Source organism: Agrilus planipennis, unplaced genomic scaffold (genome assembly GCF_000699045.2).
Source record: "Agrilus planipennis isolate EAB-ADULT unplaced genomic scaffold, Apla_2.0 scaffold110, whole genome shotgun sequence".
Lineage (NCBI taxonomy): Eukaryota > Metazoa > Arthropoda > Insecta > Coleoptera > Buprestidae > Agrilus > Agrilus planipennis.
In genome coordinates, this window is record NW_020438935.1 from 328,797 (window position 1) to 349,029 (window position 20,233).

Here is a 20,233-nt window from a genome sequence, read left to right on the forward strand (position 1 = left end):
TGATGCCCGTTTGCACCGACGTAAATAAGTACTACTTAGCTTTAAGTAGTTCTTAAAAGACGGAATTGGTTTGCACCGCAAGTTAAGTCGCGCTTAAGAATCGAAACAGATGCGTAACTTTAAGCACAGGATGTTCCTGACTTAAGCATTGCTTAAGCCTGTCGTAACAATTTCGGCAGTAGTTCGGCATTTTTCCCCGTAAGAAAATAACATCGTTATAGTAAAGAGGTTATTATCATGTTACTATTAAATAATAAAATAAACAATATAATAATTATTAAATTAAATTATCATTAAATGGAACTTGGTGTGTGCTATCATTTATGTTATTGTATTGCAATGTACGGATTATTTACATTCCAAGAGTAGTAATTAGTATCTGATGATATATTAGAAATTTGAAAATGTACACAATTTAACTGGAGTAGTGATAAGAACGCCAATAGCTAATCATTAGTAATAGAAGATGAACTAATAATATACAATAGTAGTACGTTTTATCAGAAGTTTGGTTTTTATTGAAAATAAACACTTTTAGATTACACTTAAGAGTTCATTTTGGCAGTTGGCGTTAAAAGTTAAACTCCTGTAGTACTGCTTTTAGTTGGAAAAGATTGTTTATACGAAATTCAGAAGAAAATTGTCTCTACACTTTACCAATTACAACTAAAAATTGTTTCTAAGACCATATCACTAATATATATACAAACTAAAACACAACAAAACCTAACAAAACACAAATAATTACAAAAACGTATAACAGCAGAAAAAGGCGGCAAACAACACTTCACGACACCAGACGTTACTTAACGGACACAATAAATTTGAAACTTCTTGACCATTCTGCACAAAAAACCCTACAAATTACTAAATTTTACCGTTGTTGCCAAACCATCAACAACTAAGCATTACTTACTTAAGTTGCAGGTAGACAGCATACGGTGCAAACGAATTGGAAGTTATGTAAGACTTATCCTTAAGCAGTACTTTGTTAAGTCTGTCTTAGTAAAACGTCTGTGCAAACGGGCATGAAATGTTCATATTCTATGAGCACAAAACGGTTTTAATGAAATGTTCCATTGTTTAACGTCATGAGACATTTGAATTAAAGCAAATACGTGGAAATCATAATGAAACATACTTTTCGAAGACATTATTTCAACATACAGCGTGGGCAGGGGCATCGAGAAAATTCCGGTCTGTCATAAAACTACCCAACCAAACAATAACGTTAATAATGCATCCGTCTTCCGTGGGACATAAAAATGTGACAGTTAATTTGTTCTTATTGTAAGGTTTAAGCCATAGCTGTCAGCGTTCGACTTTTTTCGTGGCTCATCAGTGTGAGAGTGAGAGATCTATTATTTATCTATGGATAGAATCGAATTGACATGATGATTTTCCGGCAGACACAGGCGGCGTGTCTACCGAATATTTCCGATTTATATCTAAGAGTTTAAATTTCTGATACATTATTCCCGCGCTAAGAAGAGAATGTACGTATGTATATATGCTATCATTTAATTTTCTTTCGTTTCGACTTTTTTAAAGAAAAAGGAACGGATAAGTATATTATTATATTATATATCACAATAGTTATACATAAATGATAGTTCATGCTACAAAATGATTTCGGGGGATTTTGGAACTATTCAATTAGTTTCGATAATGTTCCCCAGACACCCCAGGCAGCATAGCCATATATTAATGGACGTGCCTTAGCCGTACGTCGTAATAATTTCTTGGCTCGAAAAGTGATAGGATGGCTTATGGTTTCGGACTAGTGCTATCTCTTTCATGATACGCTTACCCACTATCATGAGAGAGATGGATATTGTCCGAAACTTCGTTCCATCTCTTTCTTTTGTTGTACCACAATTCTGACCGCTAAGGCATTTCCATTAGTAAACGTTGATGCTAGGCAGACACCGCCAGCCTGTACGATAATTATGTGGACATACGATAATTTTACTTCAAATACGATGTACGATATCGTAATTCAAATTTCTATTAAACGTATCTTATGGTATAAAAAAATATTTTCAAATAGTAATATGTAGTGGGACTATGATATTTGTTTCTGCCAACCTGTTGCCTTGTTTTTCTACCTTCTTAAAATCTTTTGTTAATAGAACAAAATTTTCACTTCATAAAAATACAAATTCTCTCTAATTTACAACAGAGCCGGTCACACTCGGCTCTTTTGATTCTCGAAACCTTCTCAGATAGATCCTAAGAGCTTCTCCTTGCTAAACTGGCTGCGGTTAACGGGATTTTACTTACAAGTCAGTGTGTTGAAATGAATTGGGGATGCAATAAATTTAAGATCACTGATGAAATGTTATCTCGTTTTAATTCGAATAATCTTCATAAAAATAATAATAAGAATAATGGTGATGATAGTGATGACGATATAATAATAAAACAGAATTAATACGTTGATTATTATTATTGTATTAGATTTTATTATAAAAAAAAATATTTTTATGTATGTTGAATAGTTGATTTTAAGAACTTAAGTACAATTTTGTAATGCTAAAATATATACACTATATACACTAAATTTAATTGTTTATGGACTCTCAAATTCATTTTTTTATTTGAAGTTATTAGCCTGTCAGGAAAGTTTTTATGGTGTCATCTACTGATGGTATAATAGAACCGAGAAAACCACTGGGGTACACAGACTCTCTTTACAAATTCATACTCCCACCACTAGACTATTACTCCGATGCGCATACGCAATAACGTACGATATTTTTTATGTTAATACGATAATTTTACCTAAAAAGTGCGATAATTCTATCTACTGAACCTGGCAACGCTGGGCACCGCGCAGTGTGTTTTCTGTCACAGACACAATTATTATAGTATAGTCTACTGATGTACAATAACAGTGATAACAGCCAAATGATTAGTGAATATGGTTTAGTGCATAAATAGATTAGCGGTATCTAAGTTCATAAAGAATAATTTTACAATCTTTTATTAAATATATGTGTGAAGAAGCGTAATATACTCAAATTCGAACGATATGGCTTCAACAGCTGCTTCTGTGAGAACCTTATTTATGTATAAATATTCGTGCATATAATATTGAATTATATTTTAGAGCTCCACTGTACAAGAATACAGTATTCGTGTACCTAAGAATTTGCAAAAGAGATACCACGTTATGAGATTTAATGCAACTTTAGACGTTGATATTTCAAAATGGACGCAAGTAAAAATGGAACGAGAAAATAATTTAAAAGAATTCAAAGGGCCTGATGAAGAGACTCCAAGGTAAGTGTTATTATAAATGAAGTAAATATTTAATTTTAATTATTGAACAATCTTGCAGCTAATTTTGCTTAACATTAATAGATTTGGAGCAGGTTCAGAATTTGGACGAGAAGCTAGAGAAGAAGCAAGAAGAAAGAAGTTAGGTATAATTCAAAGGAAATATAAACCTGATGACCAGCCATGGATTTTGAAGTCTTATGGAAGTACTGTCAAAAAATTTAAGGGTTAGTGATATTATGTAGTGTCTTGTATATGGAAATGTATGCCACAATTTTGTAGGTATTAGGGAAGGAGGCGTTAGTGAAAATGCATCATATTATGTATTTACACATGCGGCTGATGGTGCAATTGAAGCATTTCCTTTGCAAGAATGGTCAGTACATATGTTATTATAACAAATAAATTTATTAAACTTCACTATTTGTAGGTATAAATTTCAACCTATTCAGCGATTTAAAGCTCTTTCAGCAGAAGAAGCTGAACAAGAATTTAGTAAAAGAAATAAACATTTGAATTACTTTTCCTTAATGCTGCGAAAAAGACTGAAGGGTGATGATGAAGGCGATGTTGAAGAGGAAGGGGAAGGGAAAAAGCAGTCTGGAAAAAAAGCTAAAGGTAAAAATTATGAAAGACAATACAATAATATGTTGTTGAAGGTACCTTTGGACTAAGTCAGACATCAAAAAATTACCTAATAGAATTATGTAGATTTAATTAGATTCATCACTTTGGGCCGATATAATTGTAAACTTAAAATGATCAACAGGTGATTACTATCAATGTAAAAAAAATGCAAGGAGTAAAACATTATTTTCATAATTAAATGTTTACCCATCAAATGCGATCCCACATATTATATACAGGGTGTTTCTGGAATAATTGGCAAGCTTTGAAGGGTGTTAACTGGTGGTAATAGGTAATCGCGGTGTGACTAAGAAGCATGATTAAGGGATAAAAAATTTTGTAAGAAAAAAAAACAAATGGCAATCTCTTAAAGCAGGTTCTAGGCTTGAATTTAGCAACACAGGTATTAGTACACGGTTGCGATACCAACCAAGCAGCAACATTGATAGGGATTGTAAATATACCGTGCTGGTTGTTCAACGGCTAATGTAAATATAAACAGTTTACTACTAGGCTACTACACATGGTAATGTATTTTATTAATTGTAAGGCAAATTTCCACACCACCTTTGAGGTTGTTATTGACCTACGACAATGGCACGTTGACCTACCTACCACCAACTCCACCGAATACATACACGTTAACAACATTAAAAGAATAAATGGCTACTCAAGACAGGTTGTAACAAAAACATTGTCAATCACAGTTAATCTAATCTAACAAATAAACAATACATGAGTAGAAAGATACAAAACAAATCTAAAACGGACGCTGCCGATAAAGTGAAAGCAGAGAACGTTGGCTCCTCAATGTGTGGCAATTTTTAAAAGAACAGTTGTCGCGTCCTTATCATTTGCAGCGAGTACGTCTTTCTTGAAACTGATTTTCTGTTGCGAGTGGATTTCTGTCAGTGGTTTTGAAAGAAACGTTTTACATAGCCTATTTTTTTTATAGGATGTTGTTTACTTGTTTTGCTTCACTTGATACGGAATTTTGACTAATAATAATCACTGTTGGTTTCCATTCGGTTCGACGTACGTCATCTCGATCGCCACACCGTGCTTGGATACCTACAGTGAATAGAGTGTTGTTTACTACGGTACACATAACCTGTGCTTTACTTAACCCTTCAGTGGTCGCGCGGATGACACTTGTCATCCGTCACTTTTAATTTGCTGATAGAGTTGGTATAGGTTTAGGTGGGGAACTGTGGTTCCCAATAGCTGCTTATTATGTATACGCATGTGGTATGAACGAGTAGTTTTGAATTGATTTTTAGTAATAAGGCTTTTGGTGTGAGTTAAAGTTACCCGGAGGACAGGTGTCATCCACGCGACCATTGACGTTAGTGTTGGTTTCATAGACACTGTGTATATTTTCCACCATTTCTCATCGCTGAAGGTACTACTGCAATTTATATTTTACATTAGTTCAACACAGCATTTTAGGATCCATATTGGAGGAAATTTTCAGCTATGGAGGACACCAAAAAAAGAAAATTGACTTCTGATGATCCAAGTGTCTGGCTGAAATGGTTCGAGGAAATGAGTGAAGAAGAAAATGAGAAGGATGAAGAAAGTTGTTCCGAAATTGAAGCAGATATTTTAGAAGAAAGTCCACATGAAACTGGATCCGAGCAAGAGGCGGGTGATTTAGAAAGCGATAACGACTGTGATGACATCAGCGACAGTGAGTCGGAAAATTTTTACATCGGTAAAGATAAATTTACTAAATGGTGCAAAGTTAAGCCTCGACAAAATGTAAGAACACGTTCCTGCAACATAATCATTCATTTACCTGACCCAAGAAGAGAAGCGCATGGCGTGCAGAAAGAAATAGATATTTTGAAATTCTTTTTAGACGATAACGTTTTTCGCATGATTGTTGCTTCAACAAACATCAAAATTGGAGTTGTGCGAGAAAAATATTGTAGGGCTCGTGACGCCGCTGATACGGATGTGACTGAAATTCGCGCATTCATTGGACTATTGTACCTTATCGGATCGTTGCGTTGCTCCAGAAAATACATGCACGACTTGTGGGATAATTCAAGAGGCAATGGACTTGAATCGTGTTATTTGAAGATGAGTGAGAACCGTTTCAAGTTTTTGCTGCAATGTCTACGATTCGACGACATACGAGACAGACATATGCGAAAAGAAGTTGACAAATTGTGTTCGATCAGAGATTTGCATGAACTATTAATAAATAATTTCCAAAGATACTTCTGCGCCAGTGAGTATTTGACAGTAGACGAACAGTTATTAGCTTTCAGGGGAAATTGCTCGTTTCGCCAGTATATACCGAGCAAACCGGCTAAATATGGTTTGAAAATTTTTGCTTTAGTTGATTGTAAAACTGGCTACACTATAAACTTAGAACCCTATGTTGGAAAACAACCGGAAGGTCCATATCAAGTGGGTAACTCTGGAGAAGAAATTGTATTACGCTTATGTAATCCTGTTGAAGGCACGAATAGGAATATTACTGCTGATAATTGGTTTACGAGTGTTACGGTATCTGAAAGACTGCTATTAGAGAAAAAACTCACATACGTTGGAACAATGCGCAAGAACAAACGCGAGATACCTAAGGAATTTTTACCCAATAGAAGTATTCCTGCGAAATCGTCAATTTTTGGATTTGGCAAGAATAGTACCCTAGTATCATATTGTCCTAAGAAGGGTAAAAGTGTAATTCTTCTCTCGAGCATGCATTTTGACGATACTATAGATGTATCTACCGGTGATCATAAAAAGCCGGAAATTGTAACCTTTTATAACATGACGAAAGTGGGTGTTGATTTAGTTGATCAGCTGTGCCAGAAATATGATGTATCAAGAAATACTCGACGATGGCCTCTAGTTATGTTTTACAACTTGTTGAACATATCAGCGATCAACGCATTCGTCATATACAAAGCCAATACTCGAGAATCAAGACAAATTCAAAGGAGGATTTTTCTACAAAACATTAGCTGGGAGCTAATTAAACCGCAAATTGAACGTAGGACAGCAGTTCTAACGATTCCAAAGGAAATTAGACGACGAGCGCGTGTACTGCTACGCATAGAAGAATCAACAGTTCCTCAAAAGAGACCAGGTACCATGCGGGGGGCAGAGGAACAAAACTATAAGAAGATGGTGCTGTAAGTGTCAAATTTGGGCCTGTGGCGAACATCTCACGGACATATGTCTACAGTGTTTGGAAAATACAAATTAACTTGTAAAATAACTATCATGTATGTAATAAAAATATTTTTTGAGTTCTGTTGGTAATTAATACTTTCTCTATACCATCAGTAATAAATTCTGATTACCTTGTAACACAAAAAGATATTAAATCCGTAAGGTGGCCCTAAACAAACTGTGGATGACCACTGTCATCCGCGCGATTGTGCCCGACCTGAACATTGACGTGACCGCTGCACGGTTAAAAAAGTAGTCAAAATTGCTTCAGTTATCATCGACCAATTGTCACCGTAATATCGTCAGAGGCAACATCGAATATAACTATTACTGAAGTCACGGATTATAAGAATTGAGTTGTTGCAACAATCAACAACGTCTAGCTGTTTCTCAAACTGAAAAAAAATTGTGTCAGAACATCACCAACATCAACATTTGAATTTATGGATAGTTGAGTTACATGACAAAGGGAAGTTTTTTTTTCTTCCAGAAACCTATAACTTTTTGAACCACGAACACACAGTAATAAAGAGTGACCGGAGTCCTTTATACGATTTTTGCTTTCCTCTTTACTTCTTATAATTTCTTAAATTACCATCAATTCGAAAAATACAACATGTACAACTTCTTCAGTAAAAGTGAATTATTTCTATAGCAAAATTACTCATAAAATTTTATACTACTAATCTTATAAACATTTGCATAACATGCAATGACATTACATGTATAGAAATACATGCATAAAAATAAATTTGTGTTATATAAAAATATGATGTGTAGATGTGAGCAATACAACATTAAATATACATAACAACACTAAGTGATGTTGAATGTTGATAACTGAAACATTAATTGTGATTTAAGATTAACTTACATAATTGATTTTCAGATATTCTCTCGATTCTCAATAGACCTTGTGCATAATTATCGTCAAGCTGTTTCAATTTTTTTTAAGTTTCCTGTAATTCTTGGCACAGATCACAATTTTTTCTTTGTTCCCGTGTTATTCTTCTTTTTGAATTACTATTACCTCGTGACATTTCTTTTACTTTTCGACAACTCTAGGACTAGTTGTTTTGGTCAGTGATATTCTTTTATAGCCCTTGACAGAATGGCATGTAAAGTACAACATTTTGCACATCTAATATGTATTCAATTCATATGTCTCCAAACACTGGCGTCTTTGTATGCACATTCTGAATGGGCATATGTGTACTGGGTTGTTGCAGAACCAACCATGCAAATATATTGTAGTGAGCACAAGTGTGTTTGTGTGCGATCGTGCACACGTGTGGGTGAACGGCTTATCGATTCGCCGACTAGCCGTGGGCGCCTTTCGTCATATGCGCCGTATTTGTAAATGTGTGTCGTACCTGCGTTCTGGGAAAACAGTTAAACAGTTCAAAGAAAAATAAACTATCGGGACGTTTCCAGAAGGTTCCCGAAAGTAAACAAAAGAGTATTTAAAGGAAGAGACGATCGCCTAAAAAGGAGAAATAAATTGACCGTTGCAGAAGTGAATCCAGAAATAAATTGACATTGATAGCAGTGAAATTAATAGCGCAGTGAATAGTGATAGGTATATCAACACTAGTGTAAATACATAGAATAATTCATAACCTAAGTTTAATAATAATTTAATAGTGTTTTTATGTTCTTCAATAATTAGTCTAAATAGATAGTTTGTGTCGTTAACCGTATTAGAAGTTAATTTTGTTAAACCTACGAACATTACAATATGTATCAATCCTAGAAAGTAGTTTTTCCGCTTTTTGTATATTTTCTGGCTAAGATTTGGAATATACTTTGTGATTTTTGCCTATCCATATTTTTACTGTTTTCTTATATTCAAGTGCTATCTTTAGGTCTTTTGGGTTTGGACAAATTTCTTCAGAATATGCAAATGAAATACATCCACTATTTTAATTTTTATAAACATCCATTACTCATTTGTTAAAGTAATCTGGCAATTTGTAATAATGTATTCCTCAATTACAAATATGACTAATTTTTCTAGTTACAATTGTGCATGTTTTCATATTATATTGTTCAGTCTTTACATGATATAATTAATTCCCTTAACTCAATTAAAGTAACTCGAAGTGATGTTTGTGAAGTCCTACGAAAATCAATAGCAATCTACATCATGGGTCCGATCTCATACTACCTACTTTTTACTTTTCTTAAAAATTGTAGTTTTTCCATAGTAATCTGCCTGATTCCTGGAAAATCTTCTCAATCTCACCCATCTAAATTTGGAGACCAACAACATATCGTAGATTACAGACCGATTTCTATATTGTTTTTTTTCTGTTAAACTATTAGACGTTATTATAGTAGATCAACTTTCTAACTCTTTTCTAGTCAAGATCATCCAGAAACAAAACGGTTTTGTCCGGCGTCGCTCCACATTCGCTAGCCTACTGTTATTCATGGACTGTACAGTATCCTGTTTTAGTACGAACTACCAAGACTTTATTAAAACATTCGACGCGGCTAATCATTCAAGGCTTCCAAGTAAACTTTTTAACTTAGGTATAAGGGGGTGTTCTCCTTTCTTGGCTAAAGTCGTACCTAACTAATATAATATAGGGTTGTTCGGAAAGTCATTTCTTTTTTTTTTGTGGAAATGAAAGACAGTTTTCGTATAATAAACAAATACTTTATTAAATTATATATTGACCGTTCTGGCCCAACACCTTTTGCCATCCTTCTGGTAGTAGCATAATTCCACGCTCATAAAATTTTTGGTCTTTGCTGGCAAAAACTGATCGAGGAGGTTTTTGACCTCCTCATTTGAGGTGAAGGTTTTACCGTCTAAAAAATTTTGGAGTGACCGGAACAAATAATAATCCGATGGTGCCAGGTCTGGAGAATATGGTGGGTGTAGCATTGTATCCCATTCAAGCTGTAAAAGCTTTTGGCGAGTGACCAAACTTGTGTGAGGTCTCGCGTTGTCTTGGTGAAACACTACACCTTTCCTGTTGATTAGTTCTGACCTTTTCTGTTGAAGTGCATCATTCAGTTTGTCCAGCTGATGACAGTAGACTTGCGAATTAATCGTTGTTATCCGGTAAAAGCTAAAAAAAACGATTCCTTTAAAATCCCACCAAACAGACAGCATCACCTTTTTTTAGTGAATATCGGCTTTGGAAATGGTTTGAGCCGGTTCATCTTTTTTGCTCCATGACCTCTTTCGTTTGACGTTGTTGTATACAACCCATTTTTCGTCCCCAGTGATGTTGCGCTTCAAAAACGGATCATTTTCGTGATGTTTGAGAAGCGAATCGCAGACGTCAATGCGGCGACACAGATTTCTCTCTGTGAGAACATAGGGAACCCATACATTGAGCTTTGAGGATAATCCCAGGCCTTTCAAGTGGTCATAAACTGTTGAATTTGATAAATTTAACCTCAATCCGATCTCACGTGTTGTTATTCGACGGTTCACATCAACTAATGTCTTTAGCGCGTCTTTATTAGCTTCAACCGGCCTTTCCGAACGTGCTGCATCTTCGTCATCTAAATTGCCGGATCGAAATTTAGCGAACCAGTTCTGGCACTGGCGTACTGTCAACACACCTTCTCCATACACATCAGTCAATTTCTTTCTGGCTTGAACAGCATTTTTACCCTTCCTGTAGTAAAACAGTAAGATATGTCGAAAATGCTGTTTATCGCTCTCCATATTTAAAAGGGCACCAACCAAAAATTACTGCATAGAATTAATTGGAATTTTTCACACAAAAGCCTTGCTATATGAGCTCTCGAAGCATATAAAAATTATACGGCTTAAATGTGAAGTTGGGTGCAAAAGAATACAATTAAATCCTCTGTCGGGAAAAAACGAAATGACTCCGAACAACCCGATATAATAATAAGTACAGGTTAGGTCAAAATAAGCGACTCCCTCTCCCTACTCCCTTTGATGTTCTCCAGGGTTATTGTTATGTTATTAGTTACAGCAAACCTTAACTCTATGCTGACGACGCGAAAATTTTCATTAATATTAGGTCTACATTATATTGTAGTAAATTGCAAAGAGTCATAATGGTCCAAGGTCAATGGCCTACTTCTCAACATTAAGAAATGTAAGGTTTGTTCATATTATCGTGGTTGGTACAATAGTATCCTTTTCGACTATCAACTCCTAATTATATTCGCTCTATAAAAGATCTAGGAGTAATATTTGACTCTTCATTATCTTTCTAAAAACATATAAGCCCCACAAGCATCTAAAACTCTTGGTTTTATTGTCAGTTCAATGAACTCTTATCATTCACCTCTGTACAATTCTGCTCGTCCTTATTTTGGTATCCGTCTACTCTTCCATAAATTCAATGAGTCACCTTTCTTGTTTAAAGTGATTAAATTAAACTGCTTCAAGTCAACATTACCTGTTGTTTTTTAGTTAGGATCAAAGTTCGCCAATGATCACGAATAGCCGTTGGCGGTCTAAAAATGATCACTACTGGCTGTGGTTGTTGGCGGGCTTTGATTCTAATATATACATGTACAACCCTTATGAACATATACATTTCATTAATTATCCATTATTATAATCAAGTTAATTTCTTCCCACTACTGATTACCTCGAGTTAACGAGGAAAACTTTGTTGCTGCTGTCATACTTGAGTTCTTGGCTTTACTCACCAATATGCTTATCACTAAATTACGAGAGGTGATAGCAACAACGACAAAACATACCTACTAAGTCAGAGTCGTCGAAGTGTATATGAGTATGCATTTGTATACATATACATACATACATATTCTAATGTTCGTGGGTTTAACAAAATTAACTTCTAAAACTGATAATGACAAAAACTATTTATTTACACTAATTATTAAAGAACTTAAAAACACTATCAAATTATTACTAAACTTAAGTTATGAATTATTCTATTTATTTACATTACTGTTGATATCACTATTCGCTGCGCTATTTATTTCACTGCTGTCTCTGTCAATTTATATCTGGATTCACTTCTGAAACGGTCAATTTATTTCTTCTCCTTTTGGCGATCATCTCTTCCTTTAAATACTCTTTTGTTTACTTTCGGGAGCCTTCTAGAAACGTCCAGATAGTTTGTTTTTTCTTTGAACTGTTTAACTGCTTTCCCCAAAACGCAGGTACGACATACACATTTACAAATACGGCGCACATGAAGAAAGGCACTCGCAGTTAGTCGGTGAATCGATAAGCCGTTCACACACACGTGTGCCCGATCCCACACAAACACACTCGTGCTCGCTACACTGCCCCCTCCTTAAGAATGTTTCGTCCCGAAACATTTTCATTTTCCGTTTCGCAGGATCATGCCGAAATCTGCAGTTCTCCGGGAATAGAAGTAACAGTCCACGGTTTTCTCAGGATTGGTCCGATTCGGGTTATTACTGCAAACCAAAATGTCCATTCTAGTACGGCGGAACAGGACTTCGATTATGTTCCGTACGATCCTCCAATCTAGGTTGTCCAGTCCACAACCAAGCTTCGGAATCACCAGCGTCTGTAGGTTATTCTCCAGAAGATGTCCGCGGAGTTCCATTACTGCTTCCCAAAGGTCTCTACAAGTTGGTTCATCGGAGCATCTATCTTTAGTTACTAGGTGATAGATATTGCGTCGTCCGTCAGGCAGGCACAACAATCTTTTTCTCTTCTGTACTTCTTCAAGATGTTCCAAACCGCCAAATCTGTGTTTGAACTCGGACGCGATACCACGGCTCATTCTGAGATTCTCTGAAACGCAATGGACCAGAGAATATTCCTTAGATATAGCAAAGCGGTCTCGTCGGAATTCTTGCGTCACTCCAAATCTCCTGTTAACATGGGGGCCTTCCTTCATGAACTCTTCGAATGTGGGCTCGTAAGGAATAGTTCTTAATAATCTGGCCCGCGTTTCTTTTTCATTTGCACCGGCGAATGCAGTCAAGCGATTAAAATAGACTACCTTCTGCTTTCCATTTGGAGTTTTCTTAATTCGGTAAATCACGTCGTTAATCCTCTTCACTATCTCATAGGGTCCTTTCCAATTCTGTTGGAACTTAGGTGATAGTCCACGGCGACGACGAAGATTATACAACCCAACAAAATCTCCAGTTAGGTAACCACCTGCTGTAGCCTTAATATCGTAGTTTTATTTAATCCTGTCATTAGCAATCTGCGTATGCAGACGAACTGGATTCGTGGATATCGTTAAGCATTCTTCGAAGGTTGGTAACATAATCTCCAGCTAAGTCATCTGGTTTACAGCCGAATTTGATGTCACAAGGTAGTCGTAACTTCTTCCAAAATTGACACTGGCAGGTATTTGGCCAGCCGTTTCGTGGACAGATGAACGGTGTGACATTAAAAATAAAGGCAAATAACGGCCCCAGTCCCTTTGGTGATCAGATACTACCTTGGAGAGACATTTAATCAAGGTCCGGTTCATTTCGGTTCGAGTTTTCTTTATTCCTAGGAGTTCGCATATTCCACGAAATATAGCCGACTTGAAATTTCTCCCTTGGTCTGAGTGCAACTCCAAGGGCACCCAAAATGACTGATCTACTCTTTCACCAGCTCCTCATGGGAGTGGACCTGCCACATCGATTGCGATTCGTTCGAAGGGACTACCGACATTGTATTGACGCATTGGCGCCCTTGGCCTTTTCCTATACTGCGTCCTCGTCCTCGAGTTTCTTTATCGAACTTGGAGATGATTCGGCAGACGGTTTCTTCTAAAGATTCTGACGAATTCGTTTCTTCACACAGTAGCCGAATCCTTCCGTGTTTGCTATAGGCCCGTTTAACAGTTTCGTACTCCAATGCACTAGTCAATGCATCAGCTAGCGTCTTAGGTCGGTTAAGGCGTATGCGTTGTTGAGTGTCACTGTCCCGAAGTCCATCAGTAAATGCCTCCACTGTCAACCTTTCCATTAATTCTTCTGGAGTATTAGAATAGACCAGTCGAGATTCTGTTGGTTTCTGCTGACGGGTTTTCAATTGGATGTGATACACCGCTGTTAAATGAGCCTCGCCGTAACGCAACACTAACCGTTTGACCAACTGTTCATAAACCGTCAATTCTTCCGGGGAAAGGGTGTTCAAAATGTCACATGCATCTCCACGAATCGCAAAGGTTAACGCAGTGTTTTTTTCTTCAGGCGCCCAGTTATTCGCCTTAGCAGCCGCCTCGAATTGCTTGTGGTTTGTGGTCCATGAGGACTTTTCGTCAAACGTTGGTGGTTTTAATCGTGTTCTTGACCGTATACCGCTCCCTTGGCTGATTTGGCTTTTTCGTTGAGTGTACTAGATGCGCCAACATCCCCTTCTATTGGTTTTATCTTTCCATTAAAAAGCAATTCTTCCAGCACTTTTATCTTCTCTTATGTTTCTTGAATATTTTTATTAAATTTTTCTTCCCATTTATTCTCCAAACTTCTACTGTTTTCTTCATGTTTCAAACTTTTACTATTTTTTTCCAATTCACGTTTCAAACTTTTACTATTTTCTTCCAATTTATTTTCCAAACTTTTACTGTTTTCTTCTAATTTGCTTTCCAAACTTTTCATTGTTTGCGACAATTCGTCTTCAAAAAGGAACGTTTCAGGATCATGGTCATCCTTTTTCAACGCCTCCGCGAGCCGCCACTGAAGTTCCGCTTTGTTACCGCTTGTCGTTTCATCGCGTTCTTCCAATTCTCTTCTTAACTCGGCTACTTTTAATTCGTACAACTTCTTTGTCATTGTAATGTCTTTTACTCAACCCCACACCTGACACCAGTTGTAATGTTCGTGGGTTTAACAAAATTAACTTCTAAGACTGATAACGACAAAAACCATTTATTTATACTAATTATTAAAGAACTTAAAAACACTACTAAATTATTATTACTAAACTTAGGTTATGAATTATTCTATTTATTTACACCACTGTTGATGTATCACTATTCACTGCGCTATTTATTTCACTGCTGTCATTGTGAATTTATTTCTGGATTCATTTCTCAACAGTCAATTTATTTCTCCTTTCTCATCTCTTCCTTTAAATACTCTTTTGTTTACTTTCTGGAACCTTCTGGAAACGTCCCGATAGTTTTTTTTTTCTTTGAACTGTTTAACTGCTTTCCCAGAACGCAGGTACGACACACATTTACAAATACGGCGCACATGAAGAAACCCCCCCCCCCCGGCTAGTCGGCGAATCGATAAGCCGTTCACGCACACTCGTGCTCGCTACATGGTCATTATCATTCTTTAAAGTGAATACCCACTTACGATCGATAATGTTTTTATCTGTAGGTTTTGGTACAAACGACCATGTTTTATTAATTAAAAGAGAGTTTATCTCTTCCTTAATGGCTTGCTCCCACTGCACTTTATCATCTTTTTCGGCGATTTCATCATAGGATTTAAGAATGTTCCGTGACAATGTTTGCGCACATAACAGATAACTATCCGCAACATTCTCATTATAATTGATAGGACCATTTTTAAGTATGTCACTTCTTCTTAAACTGGAAAAAGTACTTTGAATTTTTGACTTATTATTTGTAGTACATATTATTTGATTTAATTTTAGAATTTGATGTTATGGTTTGTATTTTGCCTAAATTTGGTGTTTCAGATTTGTTTGCCTTATCTGACTTTGTAGTATCAGATTTTAATATTTCATTTGATTTTATTGAATCAAATTTTGGTAAGTTTATTGTGAGTTGTTGTGAATTCTCACATTTTATTGGCTCGGTCGGTCTAGAATTTTGAAAATTTTTTTCGTCAAAAATGACGTCACGTGCTCCTATAAACTTTTCGGCTTCTGTATACCAAATCTTATAACCATTTGGTTCGTAGCCTATTATAATTCCTTTGATTGAGTTTGAGTCCAATTTGGTTTTTCTAGTTTCGCTATGGATATATACAGTAGAGCCAAAAACCCTTAAATGATGAATATGTGGTTTGCGATTATGCCACATTTCGTAAGGGGTTTTATCTAACTTTAAAGCTTTAGTTGGTGTTGAATTGATAAGGTAAGTTGCCGTAATTACAACCTCATCCCAAAAGCGTTTATTCAAGTCTGCACCTATGATCATTGAACGAGCTCTTTCTGTTACTGTGCGCATCATTTGTTCGGCTACTCCGTTTTGGTCAGGTGTGTGAGGCTACAAAGTCTTTAAGAGCATTAAATATTTCGGACTTATAAGTAAGCAAATATGTGGTGGTATATAGGGTGCATCCAGCGATAAATACAACAAAATAATTTCGGTTACCTACTAATATCAGGAGGAGATATAGGTCCACATACATCCGTATGGATGACATACAATGGTCTTAATATGGCTTATTTTTAGTTTTCGCGAACGGTAATTTTGTTTGCCTTTTATACAGGCTTCACATAAATCATTTGTAGGGTTAATTTGCAGAATAGAATTTGTATCTTCAATCATGCTTTTATTTTGTAGAACTGAAAATTTAGCTTTGCCAATATGCCCTAATCGTTCGTGCCATATTTTATAACTATTTCTTTTATGNATCAAATTTTGGTAAGTTTATTGTGAGTTGTTGAGAATTCTCACATTTTATTGGCTCGTTCGGTCTAGAATTTTGAAAATTTGTTTCGTCAAAAATAACGTCACGTGCGACTATAAACTTTTCGGCTTCTATATCCCAAATCTTATAACCATTTGGTTCATAGCCTACTAGAATTCCTTTGAATGAGTTTGAATCAAATTTGGTTTTTCTAGTTTTGCTATGGATATATACAGTAGAGCCAAAAACCCTTAAATGATGAATATGCGGTTTGCGATTATGCCACATTTCGTAAGGGGTTTTATCCAACTTTAAAGCTTTAGTTGGTGTTAAATTGATAAGGTAAGTTGCCGTAATTACAGCCTCACCCCAAAAACGTTTATTCAAGTCTGCACCTATGATCATTGAACGAGCTCTTTCTGTTATTGTGCGCATCATTCGTTCGGCTACTCCGTTTTGGTCAGGTGTGTGAGGTACGGTTAGATGGTAGGTTATACCTTTTTGTACACAATAAGATTTAAAATCATTTGATAGGTATTCTCCACCATTGTCACAATAGAGATACACTAGTTTTGAATTGAATTTAGCCTCACTTTTTGCTACAAAGTCTTTAAAAGCATTAAATACTTCGGACTTATAAGTAAGCAAATATGTGGTGGTATAGTGGGTAAAATCATCGATAAATACAACAAAATAATTTCGGTTACTAATATCAGGAGGAGATATAGGTCCACATACATCCGTATGGATGACATACAATGGTCTTTTAATATGGCTTTTATTTTTAGATTTCGCGAACGGCAATTTTGTTTGTTTGCCTTTTACACAGGCTTCACATAAATCGTTTGTAGGGTTAATTTGCAAAATAGAATGTGTATCTTCAATCATGCTTTTATTTTGTAGAACTGAAAATTTAGCTTTGCCAATATGCCCTAATCGTTCGTGCCATATTTTATAACTATTTCTTTTATGTGTTGTTAATACGTGACTTTTAATGTTATTTACTATTTTAAAATATATAGTATATAAGTCATTCGTGGGCTTACCTGTAAGAATTTCTTCATTTCTAACCTTTTCTGTCTACGGTATCTACATCATTCGCCTATAACACCACATTTCGAAAGCTTCTAATCTTTTCTTTCTGTTGCCCACTGCCCATGTTTCGCACCCGTACAACGCCGCGCTGCAAACATACACCTTGAACAACCGTTTTCGAATTTCTAAATTAACTGTTCGCAAGCATAGAAGTGATTTCTTTTATTAAAGGCGACACGACCTTGCGCTATTCTCTGCTTTATATCTCTACTACTCCTTCCGTCTTGACTTTTCTTCTAATTTTTCGTCTCCTATCTTTATATTCGCTCTTTCCCTACTTTTTCTTCCCTTGCGTACCAGTATTTGAGTTTTACTTTTATTTATTTTCATACAATACTGATCTGTCAGTACCGCATCCACTTTATTTAAAGCTATCTCTATGTCCTCTTTGCTAGATGCTAATACTGCTATATCATATGCAAATTTAAGCATACTGATCTTTTGCCCCTGTATATCTATCCCTATAGTTGTACTGTCTTTAATGATGTTGATCGTGTCTTCGATGTATATATTAAAAAGTAGCGGTGGCAGTGTACATCCCTGTCGGATTCCCTTCCTAATATTTACTTCTCTACGTTGCAGCCCTAGCTCTATAACTGCCTGTTGCTGTTTATATAAATTAAGTGTCACTTTTCTATCTTTGTAACTCATCCCTACATTTTTAAGTATATTTAACATCTTGTTCCATTTAACATTGTCAAAAGCTTGTTCTAAATCTACAAATCCTATGTACGCACTCTTTCATTTTTCTATCGTTTTCTCTACCGTTACCCGTAAAGCTAGAATGGCCTCCCGCGTTCCTCTATTTCTTCTAAACCCAAATTGATCTTCCCCTAATAGTTCTTCCGCCCTTTTTTTCGTCCTCCTGTGTACAATTCTAATTATGATTTTTGACACATGGAAAGTTAAACTAATTGTTTTAAATGTCTCGCACCTATCCGCGCCCCTCTTTGTAGGTAATGTTACTACTACGTTCCTTTTATAATCCTCTGGGTAGGTATGTGTACAAAAAATTTAACGCGTCTTATCAGTACCTCAATGGTGCTGTGGAAATTTGCCTCAATAATATGACAATTGCCTCCAATTTTTCTTCTACATGTTTAGGCAGCTAACATCAGGTTTGGAAAAAAGATTTTTTTTTAAATTTGTGAAATAAAATTCAAAACGTTCCAAACATCTGTTCATATGTTTCAAACATTGTTTTGTATATTTATTTTGAACAGATGTTTTAAACAAGTTTTTTATCTTGCAAGTTCTTGTCATTAACTAGTTGCGTTTAAAATACGTGTTTTGAAGTACTGTTCTAAGCATGCCAACCCTGTGAGATATTTTCCATATTTCATATCTATAACCAAAAAGTATTTTTACTCCAACCAAAGGAGCTTAAACAATGTCTAACATGTGTTGGGTTTTTTTTAAATGAGTTTAAAACGCTCTTTCAAACACTAATTCAATACATTTTTTATTTAGATTATATTGTGTTGTTACAGTGTTTAAAACACGCGTTTTAAAACCTTCACGTTTAAACATATGTGTAGTAAGTTTTATTGATGTTTACTTCAATCGATTGACCACCGGTACTGTTTATATTCTTCATCGATGTAGCTTTTTAGTTTTTATCTCAATTCTTAGATACAGCCCTACACTGCTAATTTACGCCCAAGACCGGCTTTGGGTTCTAATTTGTTATGAAACTTTTTTTGCCTTTTAATCTCGCTGCTGTACTTGCGATTCCCAATTGAATGTAGTTGAAATCCTCTAAAGCTTACCGCTATTTCAATAAATCCTGTATGTTTAGAGATATTTAAGCCCTTGGGAGCCTTATTATTCAAAAATGGTTATATTGAGGACTACCTTAATGTATATGTATCAAATATATTGAGAAATAAATTGTAGATCTGAAAATTTCTGATATGGATGAGTGGATGGAAAGTTCAGAGGATGACTCTTCTGATAATGAAGAAGAAAAAGATGAAGAGGAAAAGCATGATAAAAAAAATAAAAAAAGTAATTAATAACATTTGATGTTATGGTTTGTATTTTGCCTAAATTTGGTGTTTCAGATTTGTTTGCCTTATCTGACTTTGTAGTATCAGATTTTAATATTTCATTTGATTTTATTGAATCAAATTTTGGTAAGTTTATTGTGAGTTGTTGTGAATTCTCACATTTTATTGGCTCGGTCGGTCTAGAATTTTGAAAATTTTTTTCGTCAAAAATGACGTCACGTGCTCCTATAAACTTTTCGGCTTCTGTATACCAAATCTTATAACCATTTGGTTCGTAGCCTATTATAATTCCTTTGATTGAGTTTGAGTCCAATTTGGTTTTTCTAGTTTCGCTATGGATATATACAGTAGAGCCAAAAACCCTTAAATGATGAATATGTGGTTTGCGATTATGCCACATTTCGTAAGGGGTTTTATCTAACTTTAAAGCTTTAGTTGGTGTTGAATTGATAAGGTAAGTTGCCGTAATTACAACCTCATCCCAAAAGCGTTTATTCAAGTCTGCACCTATGATCATTGAACGA

The 20,233-nt window shown here is 35.6% G+C and overlaps 2 protein-coding genes across 2 annotated transcripts; both read left to right on the plus strand.

Moving 5' to 3' along the window:
• The first annotated feature begins 2,824 nt into the window (after window positions 1-2,824).
• Window positions 2,825-19,715, plus strand: LOC108736312 (general transcription factor IIF subunit 1). Its single transcript, XM_018468686.2, has 6 exons — window positions 2,825-3,055; window positions 3,113-3,285; window positions 3,367-3,509; window positions 3,565-3,658; window positions 3,713-3,900; window positions 19,597-19,715. Exons 1-6 carry the CDS (start codon window positions 3,035-3,037, stop codon window positions 19,713-19,715), a joined length of 738 nt encoding a protein of 245 aa, XP_018324188.1. The 5' UTR covers window positions 2,825-3,034.
• Window positions 5,186-8,422, plus strand: LOC108736311 (piggyBac transposable element-derived protein 4-like). Its single transcript, XM_018468685.2, has 2 exons — window positions 5,186-5,311; window positions 5,359-8,422. Exon 2 carries the CDS (start codon window positions 5,386-5,388, stop codon window positions 7,060-7,062), a length of 1,677 nt encoding a protein of 558 aa, XP_018324187.1. The 5' UTR covers window positions 5,186-5,311; window positions 5,359-5,385; the 3' UTR covers window positions 7,063-8,422.
• Window positions 19,716-20,233: the final 518 nt, after the last annotated feature.